Source organism: Glossina fuscipes, unplaced genomic scaffold, assembly GCF_014805625.2.
Source record: "Glossina fuscipes isolate IAEA_lab_2018 unplaced genomic scaffold, Yale_Gfus_2 148, whole genome shotgun sequence".
NCBI lineage: Eukaryota > Metazoa > Arthropoda > Insecta > Diptera > Glossinidae > Glossina > Glossina fuscipes.
Window position 1 is genome coordinate 2153748 of NW_023998491.1, and position 12419 is coordinate 2166166.

At 34.8% G+C, this 12419-nt stretch overlaps 2 protein-coding genes across 2 annotated transcripts; one reads left to right on the forward strand and one right to left on the reverse strand.

The window, feature by feature from the left end:
• Nucleotides 1–284: 284 nt before the first annotated feature.
• On the forward strand, nt 285–878 carry LOC119641351. Its single transcript, XM_038039937.1, has 2 exons — nt 285–413; nt 468–878. The coding sequence occupies exons 1-2, from the start codon at nt 348–350 to the stop codon at nt 876–878; spliced, it is 477 nt and encodes a 158-aa protein (XP_037895865.1). The 5' UTR covers nt 285–347.
• A 2874-nt stretch (nt 879–3752) lies between these two features.
• LOC119641406 (ras-related protein RabX-like) lies at nt 3753–11257 on the reverse strand. The gene is made up of 2 exons (XM_038040045.1): nt 11115–11257; nt 3753–4310 (listed from the first exon to the last, which is right to left on the reverse strand). The coding sequence occupies exons 1-2, from the start codon at nt 11121–11123 to the stop codon at nt 3864–3866; spliced, it is 456 nt and encodes a 151-aa protein (XP_037895973.1). The 5' UTR covers nt 11124–11257; the 3' UTR covers nt 3753–3863.
• Between the last annotated feature and the right edge of the window lie 1162 nt (nt 11258–12419).

Sequence of the window (12419 nt, forward strand, 5' to 3'; positions counted from 1 at the left end):
CAAAGCAATGTCTCTCATTTGAGATTATGTAGTTTGATTGGTGGATTTTCTTAAAAGATAGAAAATAGAAAAAATTGTAATCCTAGAACTCATAAGGGTACCAACGCAATTGGTGTATACAACGAAATACTCTTGACAGTTCTTATTTATGCAATAGTGTAAGTGTAGATACACAAGTTTGTTGGGTTAATTATTTTTAATTTTTTTTACGAATTCTTCTAATTTGCATTACTATATAAATAGGGGGCAAAACGCGCTCAATTGACAGTTACGATTTGAAATTCTTTGCGTTGACAATATTAAGATTCTTTAAGGAAGTTTTGTAGATTAATCTAAATCTTGAGATTATGGGTTTGTTCATTTTTAGTTTTATAACATTAACTCTCGGTGTCCTGGCATTTCCAGCAGAAGAGGTAAGATTTTTATGCAAATTTTACAAATTTTTTGAATTTATTGACCTCTTCTAGGAATACGGTTTGGAAACGTCGCCTGTAACTACCAACGCAGTTAAGGATGATTTGGAAACTTCTGATACCTACGGTATCGCGTACTATCCCGGTTACTACGGTGGCGGAGTTGGTAGTAATATAATTCCTGGCCCTGGTTTTGGTGTTGGTGCAATTGCCCCTACTCCTTTACTTACTACTTCTCTTCTCGCTACTCCCGTGTTTAGTGCTCCTATCGTTGGTCATTCTTATAATCCATCCTATAGTACTTCGTTTCCTGGAACGTCTGTTAAAGTGCGCCCACATATTAGTTATGATCACGGAAACACCTTCAAATATGGCGGCAGTTATGATACTCGCTATGGTTACGGCAAAGGTATACCTATCAATGAATACCAACGTCGTCAACCGGTCTACATTGGATTAAATTAGAGAAATGAAATGAATATATCTAAACATTGTTTTGTCGCTACATATTTGAATAATATAAACTAATTACAATATTCATTTTCTTTAGCATATTTGAAAAAGAGTTTTCAGTTCTTGATACGTGCTAGATCCAAGATCTGAACCACGTGCGGTGTAGGAATCTTGCTATATTTCGGGCTTATATTGTATATTTCTTTCTTTCATATTTTAGTTTAGCTTCTTCAAATTGGTCTCAGCTATCTTCTATCTTAACCTCCAAATTTTAATTTTTAAATTGTAAAAGCAATGGGAATCCAAAAATATTAGACATTTCAAGTTTAAGCGTCATCTTATGGTGTCCTAACTCAGGAACGTCTTGTCTCAGTTGCTCTTTGCTCTTAACCCCAAAGTCACCCTTTTCTAATGCTCAAAAGTTGTAGAAGCTCAAAAGTATTAGTTACTTAAATGCTGATGCTCTTCTTTATTTAAGGTGTTCGGATTGTACTGGAACTGGACTGTACGTTCATAATATCAAAGCAATCGTGTTTGAGTTCTTGATGGGCTTGAACCTATAAAGTTTAGATAGTTTGAAATCTACGCTTGGCCTGTTCAAGCCGCGCTCGTTCTTAATTTCAAAACTACCATTTTTTAATCATTTAATTACCTATGTGTTGCCCGTGAAAACACATATTCCCTGTAAGTTTCCTTTAGGATTCGATGAATACCAATGTTTATTAGGCAAATTTTTTTCGGATGAAAATCCAACCCCTTACTTTCTTTCTATCGGAAGTCACTTTATATTAATTGCACTATCAATTCTTAAGAAATGCAGCTTCTTTTTAGATATAACTTTTATGCACAAAGTTCTTCGCTCGAGATTAATTTAAATATTCCCCTCTGGACATCAGCAAACTTAATCCTGCTCAAGTCAAGACATGCCGCATTAACTTTGTGCTTTTTAATTCTCTCCAGCAAATATCGGGAAAGTTTATACAAGCTGGCTATCGTCTAGACAATAAGGACTCATTAAGGCAAAATATGAAATTCTATTCTTCGAAATTTCTAAGGTTTTAACCCTGGTTGCCAGACGCTTACCAGTAACCCTTAAGTTGTGCTATAAAATAATACAAAATCCGGCATTCCTTACATTTTATTTATTAGACCAGCATAATAATTATTTATATATTTAGGTGAAATATTAGCTAACGTATTATATTATGTTTTCTTATCTTTTTTCTTTCTTTGCTTTACCTAATATTTTAAATTCAGTATCAGATGTTGTCGCTCGACTGAAGAAATAATTACGTGGTTAAATTTCTTATTGTACCTATAAACAAAGGGTTCACTGATGTCTAAAAACCAAGAAAGCCAGAGAAGATCGTTCCTAGAAAACATCTTCATTTTTTCTGATACGAAGTTTTGGTCAAACAATTTTGATAATCTGAGGAAGGAAATTCTCAAATTTATATGTCGTTCTGCAAACTCCGAGATTCCTTATCAAGGCATACATACCATTCCATATTCATCGTCAAGAGTTTAAAATTATACCCCGGGTGTTTCCAGCGTCCCTAGGCACTTTAAAAATTATGTATATTCTCGATCACTAGCAAATTCTGAATCGATTTCAAAATGTACGGTCTAAGGGCGTGCTCGAAAGTGGTCTCAACCAAGCCTATCCGGCTACATAAACCACCCAACCGCAACTTACAATTTACGTTTACCTTTCATTTGGAACTCATTACAAACACGACAGAGGAAGACCCACAACGTAGGTGAAAAACGCTCATTATATTAGGGCACGACTATCATGGTCAAAAAAAAAAAATGTTATAATTCAGAATTAATAGATGTTGGTATGAAACGCTGACATAAACATTTCTTAGGACCCTTTAAAAAGCTTAATCGACAACTCGATAAACTGCGTGCATGTTGAACGTAACATTTTATATTCGTAATATGGTGGTGGGGTGTTAAGCATTCGTCGTAAGGTGTACACAACTTTCTCATATGTCTTCTTGTAAAACCATTCAATTTTCAATGACATACTTATTGCTTTTACTTGCGTTATTACATTACATTACACTTTATTACATTATTTTTATCTTTTCGTAATTTTTTCTTTAAAAAATAATAAGCGGTTTAAGCAAATCTCTCTGCAGCTTTCTACCAAAACAATAATAGAAAGCCTCACGCGTGTGCGCTTGTATGTAATACAACCCAGATAAAATGTGTACACCAATCGCTTGATTTACACGGAAATGCGCAAGATTAGCTCTTTTGGTGCGAAATGCATGTAAGATACTATTCAATATGACTATATTAGATCAAGCATATCGCTTTAGCGCTAGTACTAATAAGACTAGGCTATCGGCTACGTCTCTTCACGTTCAATTTTTGTTGGCTTCAGCCTTTTTAAATGACTTTTGGGATGGCAAAAAACGAGAGGGAATAAAATGATGAAAACGTGTTCAGGCGTAGAGTGAGGCTTAGGTGTATTATGTTTTTCTGCGTTTATCTTATGTTAGAAATTATTTTTCTGTAATTAACATAACTTGACCTCTGTACGATGCTATGATATGTAATCGAGTAGAGTGAAGTAAAGCAAAACCGTTATGAAATTGCGAAAGTTGAAAAGTGAATAAATAACATGTGAAGAAGAAGCCCATTATTATTATTTTTTTCTTTTTTTATGGCTTCTAAAGAAGCCGTCAAACCAAAAACAAGTGATTTTATAATTCTGCACATTAAAATAAAAAATAAAATACATAAACAAACAAACAAACAAAACGAAATAAAACACAAACAATTAAAATGAGAAAATGTTTAAGTATTGCTTTTTATTATTTCCTTTAGAAATTATTTTGTGTGTAAAAAGGAAACATTTTTTAAAATTTTTTTTAAATTCATTTTTGTGTGATAAAAAATAGGGAGAATTTTACCTAATGTATACACGCTTAACATATGCAGATATTTGTGTTCTTTGCATTGAAAGTTTTTATTTTTAAAAATTTAGTTTGCTTGTTTACCACGCCCCTGTTTACGATGCTGTTTCGAAAGTCTTTCGCTATCCACAGTTGAATGGGATTTCGATCTGGCGTGTTTGCGAGCGCTTTTATTAGCATTTGAGTCCGATTGTGTGTGAATGTGTGCACTGCCGTTATTACCGTTGTTAATACGTTTACCTTTACCATGCTGATGATTGATACGTTGCCTGCGACCTCGTTTACCATTAGTGAGAGAATTATTATTAGTCACGGCTGGTATTGGCTTCTCAGCCTGGTCATTATTTTCTGGAGTTTCATCAGGCATCAATTCTTGTCCGTTATGCTTTTTATGACCTTCTTGAGCAGCTTTCAAATGTTTATCGTTAGCATGCTCATGTTTATTAGCATTATTGCTGCCGGTTTCAGTACTTGCGGACACTGCTACGCTTATTAATAATGCTATCAAGATGATCTACAAATATTTAAAAGTTTTTCTTTTTACTTTTTCTTGATTAAATAAAATCTTTAATCAATTGAAATGGAAAATCTTTTACTCTTTTCTTTTTCTTAATAATAAGTGCATAAATTCGTAGCAAAAATTTAAGAAATGCTCGCATTGTTTATCGGAATATGTGACGCAATCGCGCTTTATATAAATTCTGATTAGACTCCGAAAAAAGGCATATTCCTAGCCTATTTCACTTTTCCATTGCCTCCATGGAAAGAACGTTCAAAAGGGCTTTAAAAAACATGCAAAGTGTGTGAAGTAAATTGACAGTGAAAGCTCGCGCTCAAAAGTAGAAATAACCTCAACATTTACCAAATATTTGCATCAAGATATTTGGAAGATTGAAATGGATCGCAAATGTGATGCTTAGGTAGTAGGTACTAGGATTGTGGAGGGAATTTAAGTTTGCGGTACACTGATTGCAGAAATTGGACATAACCTTAAAATTGGCGAATTAAGTTTTTCTAAGCATTTTAGGTTTGAGCTCGAGCTTGATGTTCGAAAGGCGAGCTCGATATAAAGAAATACAAAGTGCTTTTCAGTTTACGGATATTGAATATAACCTCAATTTTCAATTTATATGATTATGAAGCGAATTTCAGTGTGCATAAGTGCAACTTCCACCAATCAATTGCTTCAACGCATTTATTAATGCAGTCATAATCGAAAGTAAACTTTTTATTCAGGCCCAGCAAGTGATCAGTTTCAGTTCATTTTGTGATAAGCTACTCGCAGAGTTCAAATATAATCTTCTTAAGTTCTCTCTAGCGCATGCTGAACCTTGGCATGCAAAACTATCTTGTTGTGTATGTTTCCTGTTCGCGTAACGCGGTGACGCGGTCAAAAAGGAAGTGAGGATTTGAACCCAATCGATAATGGTTGTGCCGTTATCGACTGAGCGCACATTATAGCAGCGACCAAAGTAAAACTCTATCGCACTGAGATTTGAATCTGACTTTGTGGTCGCGATTCGTATCTACTAGACTGCTCATGCGGGACTAACTTCTGCTTAGCATTTGCGGGACCTTGGAATGGAAAACTGTGTTAATATTGGTGCATGAAGAAACGTTTAACATATTGTAGTTTAGTTGCAGAGATGGAGCATTACCTTAATGTAATCTAACGGTGTAGAGCGGAAAATTTCAAGGAGAGCAATGCTACTCGCAGAGATTGAACATAGACTCCACATTTACCGATTTACCAAGTAACTCCTAATTAATTTTTATGGGATCTTGGAATGGAAAATAATACGAAAGTGGAAGTGCCGCGTAAGAAAAAAATATGGAAAGAATTTTAGTTTATAGATATCGAACATAATCTTAAATTTCAGTAATTAAGTTGTATCGAGTCACTCGTAAAGTAGTAATATTTAGCCACAAGCGTAATATTTCGATGCAGCGCGCGATCTAAAGCTATGAACAGCACTAATTCCACTTTGGCATAGATACTGCTCGCGTAGATCAAACATAACCTCAACATTGACGTAATGTTACGCAAACTATAAAGTCAAATACAATTTCGGTTAAAACTCCAATAATCATATTTATCTGTGGAATTATTTATAAAGAAACATTGATATAAAGACATTGTAATATTAACAATAGTAGCAATAATTAACAAAAGAGGGGAAAGTTATTTATTTTATGATAAGATAGCAGCCAACCAGCCCTCTAGTTCTGTACAAATGTTATACAAATTTCTTATGTGTTCTGATTACTGTTTAATGAATTTATAATAAATTCTAAACGCATTTCCTCTCGCCTATGACTACTGACTAACTGAAGTTATATTTAACGCTGTGCGCTTCGCTTAAAGGGCATTGCACCCAATTGATCAGCTAAGAGATGTAGCGTCACCGTCTAGCGTTTATTTGCTCAAGTAGGAAATGCAGTTTCACAGTAACAGTTTAGTCTTATAAAGTGTTACACACAGTTGCTTAATTACGAAGAAAAAAAAGCAAAAAAGAAACAGTAACAGCCTTAGAGTGGTTTTCAAGTTTTCAGTTCACTTCAATTGCTCACTTAACACTTTACATGATCCGCAGACCCCCGTACAAAACATTTACGATACATATTTATACGTATCGGTTTCACTAAATGGTCATAGTATTTTACTGAAGAGACGTCCAGGCATTAAACATATGCTTCTCATTAGAAGTGAACAGAAATCGATCGGTCAGTCTGTCGGCTTGTCGGTCGAATTTACAAATGTTAAATTCAAAACTTCGTTTAAGGGAACAAGTTTGGCTTGACTCCGATTCTTTTTCAACCTTTATCCAGGCTCCGATTAGTCAATCAGGTAGCTATCGCTAATTTGAAATTTACAGGTTATCTGCGTTTTATCCTCAGGATATAAGAACCATACTTTACTAGCCATGTATGCTGCCTATACATGCAGCATTATTATAATCTTTTTTTAAGAGGCACCTGGCACTTATACGCGGTAGCACGATTTTGGTAAGAATAGTAGAGGGGGAGCATAATATTAAGATTAATTGTTCTTTCAATATGAAATGTCAGTTTAAACTTCGCGCCACGGTTTAACTGCCAACAACGTACCTATCATTGTGACGACATTTGGCAAATAAAAGCTGCGAAGTTTTCAGATATATTCATTGTTTGGATGCCAGATATGCATGGTCAAGATATTAGTTTTTTAAGCAACATTCTTTCAAGTCATGAGGTTCATTTTCTGTACTTTCGTAAGCAAGCAAATGGGTTACATCTGAGAATCTGGTAGACTCAATAGAAATAATCGGACCGCGTCATTAATCATAGCGGGTAGTAGTTTGGCACGGTTTTTTGTGCTAACTCTATGATTGGCTCATACACTCTTGCTTACTATACTTCCTCTAACGAGGAACGATATTGACTCTTCTTGGCTCGAACTAGATGGTGTTTACGTGAACAATGACTCTGTTGAATTCTAGGAATTGATTTAAAATAACACTTCATACGGAGAGACATTATGTTTATCAAAGACACAAATTTTTAACATCAGATCTATAGAATACTTATTTGTACCATGTGCCGTAAAGTTCATGGAATTTTTATTGGAATTTCTAAAGCGCGAATAATTCAGGCTTTTGCTTTAATCTCAGCAGATCACGTAAACAAAAGGTGTGCAGTACTCGTAATAAAACCCCTGCCCGTTTGTATGATTTAGGTCGAACGAAGATCTGGCTACGTCCATGCATTCCTTATTAAGGAGCTGGAATAAATCTTTACTTTTTATCTTCGTTATCACTAATGAATTGTTAAGTGCAAGCAATTAAGTTGAAGTGTTAAGAAATGCTTCTGCACTCCTTTACGCGTACCTTATGATATGTAATCAAGATAATCAAACGAGATATTGACATGAAGTTTCAAAGACGGAGAAAGTGTCATTGAACCATTACACGCATAGAAAAGAATGAGGCCTTGACACGTTCACAAATAATATATGAAGCTATCTGCTTTCCAGATTCGGTTATAAACAGCGGGGACCATAGGAATTAGTTTGGGATGGTAGAGTTATTTTTTATTTATGTAGACAATAGTTTGGCGGAAAACATTTGATTTTGAAAAACATTTGATGTGCTTGTACTCCTTAGCAATCGATGACGACGGATGACGAGTTTCTTTGCAATTGAGCGTTAAAGTGGTTAAATGTGTTACTCTCCACGATCAATTACCGATCTTCTTTGGAACTGAATTCTCCCAACGGGTCACATAAGCCTTCAAGTTCACATTCTCCCGATTGCTACATTGATTTTCGAGAGACCATTTGTACTGACAATTTCATATTGCTGGAATTACTTCCCTTATGAACTTTGTATTTGTTCTTACTTTGTCTCCAACAAGGTTTTTCGTCTCAAACATCTGAACTATTTTGCTAATTTGGAAATGCCATTGCCGCCTACATCAACGAACCTCCTTGAAACTGGAATCTGTGAAGTGAAACATGGCAAATCTTCTTTGATAGATCCGACCGTTTGCAACTTGACTTCGTACTGTGTCGCAAGAGTTTTTATAAGCGATCCACGCATTGCTTCTTTCCTCTAGTTCATATCAGATATAAAGTCTTAAATGTACCTCATTCACTCCTCACTTCGCAACTCTCTAATGAAGGCAGTAGTCCTCTTATTTTTCACGAGCGGTACGCTAAGTAATACGTTCTCTTATGACACGCTCAATCAACCAGGTTTGCTTTGACGTAACAAATATAACAAGACAAAGTTTGAAATCCAAACGTCATCCCGAAAGTACGTCTTCCGGACAAGTCGCAATAATTAGCATGTCGTCAAAAATATCCATGGTATGCACACTTTGGCTAGAAAATGAAAATTCAGAAAATCTTGCCTTTCTTTTTCCTCCGCCTTTAAGGTCTTGGCTGGTGCCAGCTTTAACGACAGCAAGCCCTTTGCGTTCTCACCAGCTTAAACAACTTGAAAATCAAATACAAATTTTTTGAAGCTATCATTTTTAAATGCGTTTTATATCTATTTTGGGAAAATTCTTACGCATTAAATCAATAATTTTTCTTCAATTATTTCCATTGCAGTTTCGATTAAACGTAATCATTAGTTTTTAATTTCGGGATAAGATGACAGATAAGATTTGCTAATTGCGAATTATTCGATAACCAGTTTCCCGGGTTCGAAACGTATTTTCAGGTGTTTAGAAAATTCACCGATTTACCAACCAGTCTTAATATTAATTGATTTTCATCAGGGTAAAATTAAGAGTTCACTGCAATTGGGATACTATAGATGGTATATATACCCCATATATAATCTGCTGCAGTTCTTCTCTTCCTTATTACAAAGTTGTCATCATCCATTAATTTAAAAAGAATACTTCTTTTAAAACGCGATAATGAAGATGTAAGTGGTTTTCGCCCAAGATTAGAAGAGTGCTCATCTTCGATGGACCACAAAAGTCAAAAAATTCCGTTATTTACTTTATCTTGGGTATGCGCGAGTAATAGTAAGCTTCCCTTTCTTTTCATTCTTTAATATAAATTTGGTCAATCTTCGGACGCGGAAGCAGCCCTCGATAAGGATTTGGTAAAGATGACAGAGGACTATTAAGTTTCTACTTTCTAAGTCAAGACGAGCCTGATAAAAAAATTATTATCAAATCGTCTTAATATAGAATAATATAGAACGAATAATGCGAATGCTTTTTCTTTTCTTTTTTCTTTTTAGATGAGCACCATCTCTGGGGACATCTTCAATACGAACGGGATGGAGGGGGCAAAATTGAAAATGTGATCGCTTATTCGCTTCAGTTTCACATAGTAACTCCAATAGGCCCGCGTTACGATACAATTCATAAGCAAATCTACATAGCTTTTTTTCATATACCCTACATCACTTATCGTACGAGGATATGTTAAATTTGTGCAGATGTATGCATTCATAGAGAAGAACTTGATAGAGACCCAGTTTTGATTACACCGTTCGATTCGATGAAAATCACTTTTTGAATAGATTTAAGCCTGTCGGTCTGTCTGACCGTCCTGTTTCGTTGTGTTCAACCCGCAAATCCTGAATTTTGAGATTAAGGCCTTCTAAAATTTTACATCCATTTATTTTATTTTTAATAAATTTTTCACGAACCGTTTTAAAAACCAATAATTCTTTCCTCTATGTTACTACACAACGGATTTAAAGTATTTCCCTTTTGATATCCTAAAATAATTGTACATTAAGATAAGTTTCATACCTAACTATTTCATACCGTCCACCGTTGCGATACAAGGGTGTATTAAGTTCGTGTGAATGTGTGCAACACAGAGAAGGCTTTGAGATAAACCCAGCTTTTAGTAAACCGATCGAATCGGAGTCGGTTTTTGAATCGATCCAAGCTTGCACGCAAGCTCCGTCTTGTATTCGATCTATAACCGCGCTTGTCGATATGTCTTGATGAAAATTTGTTATGCAGAAATATTGTGGTCCAAGGACGGGCGCTATTGACAACATTATGTTCACGTCCCATATAATGCCTCATTTTGAAAAGTCGTTATATGAATGACTGTAGGGTGGTGTAGGATATTTAAGGGTGGGCGCTAAAGTGCTTCAGTTTTTTTAATAATTATTTACTGCTGCGCGTACACATTCCATACATACACAACATCTGTTTTCAGTCATTTTTATATCTTCAATGCAAACTTCTGGCACAAACTGACTAATGAACTTTTTCTACGCCCATCTCGCAGCCCGCTGATTGGATCGGCATAGAATATTTATATCAAAATAGAATTTACTTCAATTTTAAGTGAATCCTTGTCCTAACGTGTAAGTTGTATAATGTGCCAGGAATGATTATATCGCATATAATTATATTATACCTATAATTAGCGCAAGCTACAAAGGAAGTAAGAAATCTTTTCATGTTCCTTTTAATAGCATTAAAAGCAGAGATATCGAAGTAGTTTCATTCTGTTAAAGGTAATAATAATTAATTTCTTGTAACTTTGTTCGCATTGCTTTTATGCTAGGAAGTTACATATATGTATATATGTATACAGATAACTATATATAAATACATTTAAATATACATACGAACGTAGATATGCATGCATGTATTTATATAGCAGAGAACTATCACACTTTGCTTGTAAACTGCTAAACTAAAGTTTGTCGCGATATTACATTGTCACTACTGATGTCATATCAAAACAGTTAATTAATTCTTCACGCTTTGTGTCAAGATATTTCAATTTCCTTTTTTCCTTTTTTAAATGCTTTACTTAATTCATCGTTTAATTACTAAGTATACTCACTTTCTTCATAATGAGGTTAATCTTAAAGCAACTTTACTTAATTGTTTCAGTTAAATGAAATAGTGCACCGTTTAATTTTTCTTCACTGCTTGAAAGTTTCTTATTATGAAATCTTAACTTTGTCGTTGCTGATCGTTTACTAAAGTTGTGAAGCCTTCTGATGGTTGGTTTTATGATTTATCTTTGCTTCAAGTACAATACAATTTTGAGTTGCCGAGAGTCATTTGAAAAGTTCGTGGCCAAGCATCTACGGATCACTAGAAAAATCATCAAATTTGCCGCATTTTCATTTTTCATATGAATAATGTACGGTCTGTAAGTTGTAACTTGTCGAGTTGCAGTAAAATAAATCTAAATATATATTCATTCATTCTAGATCAATAGATCAATAAGTCCAATAAGTTTATCTAAATTCTAATTCCACTTACGATTATGCGCAATTGTGAATGATACGAAGTTGAGTTTAAATAAAATTCTGAAGACCGCAAAAATCTTAAGAAACATTTTGAAAAAACGGTTAAGCTTGAGAAAGCTACGCACAAGCGTTTCATTTGCTAAATTCAAATCAAGAACACTTCGAATAAAACTTTCTTACTTTCAGCTGTTTATGTTTTCCAAAGAAAAAGCTTCCAAGCCCACATAAGATTTAAGCCTGCACTAACGGGCGAACGAAATTGCACATAGTCAAACATAGCTTACTAATTATCCGATCAAGCTGTGCAAATAACAAGTAGAAAGTATCGCAGAAACCTTTTGTTTTAACTGCATGCGAAAAATCATGAAAAAAGGCCTCATATAACGAAGAATGAAAATGCTTTTTGCTCGAGCCAACGCCTTGCCTCTGAGATATATATTTTGAAAGAGCTCAGCTGACGGAGTCACACGGCAAATCGTTCAAGTAGCCCTCCTCTGTTGTTGACAATTTAGCGCGATAACAACATCTATTTTCCTCTAGCCAATGCTTCGGCTAGAATATTCTTTTTGGAAAAGTTATTATTATTATTATTATTATAATTTTAGACTAATGAAATAAATTCTTAGATTAAAAAAAGACAGTGAGCACTAGCAACACAGGCTATCGGCTGTTAAACTGACGGACTCCCACTGCGAATCAGTTAATCATCCGTTGTTGATTCGTAGAGGAAGAAGAAGAAAACCTTCGGATTTACATATGTTTCTCAGTTCTGAAAAATTTTATCTTGTTTCATTACATCCTTCTGCGAACTTTTCAACTGACCGTATGTCTATAAAAAAACATACCATTTATCCGCACTCACAAAAACTCTCTCCGTTTTTCTTTCTCTC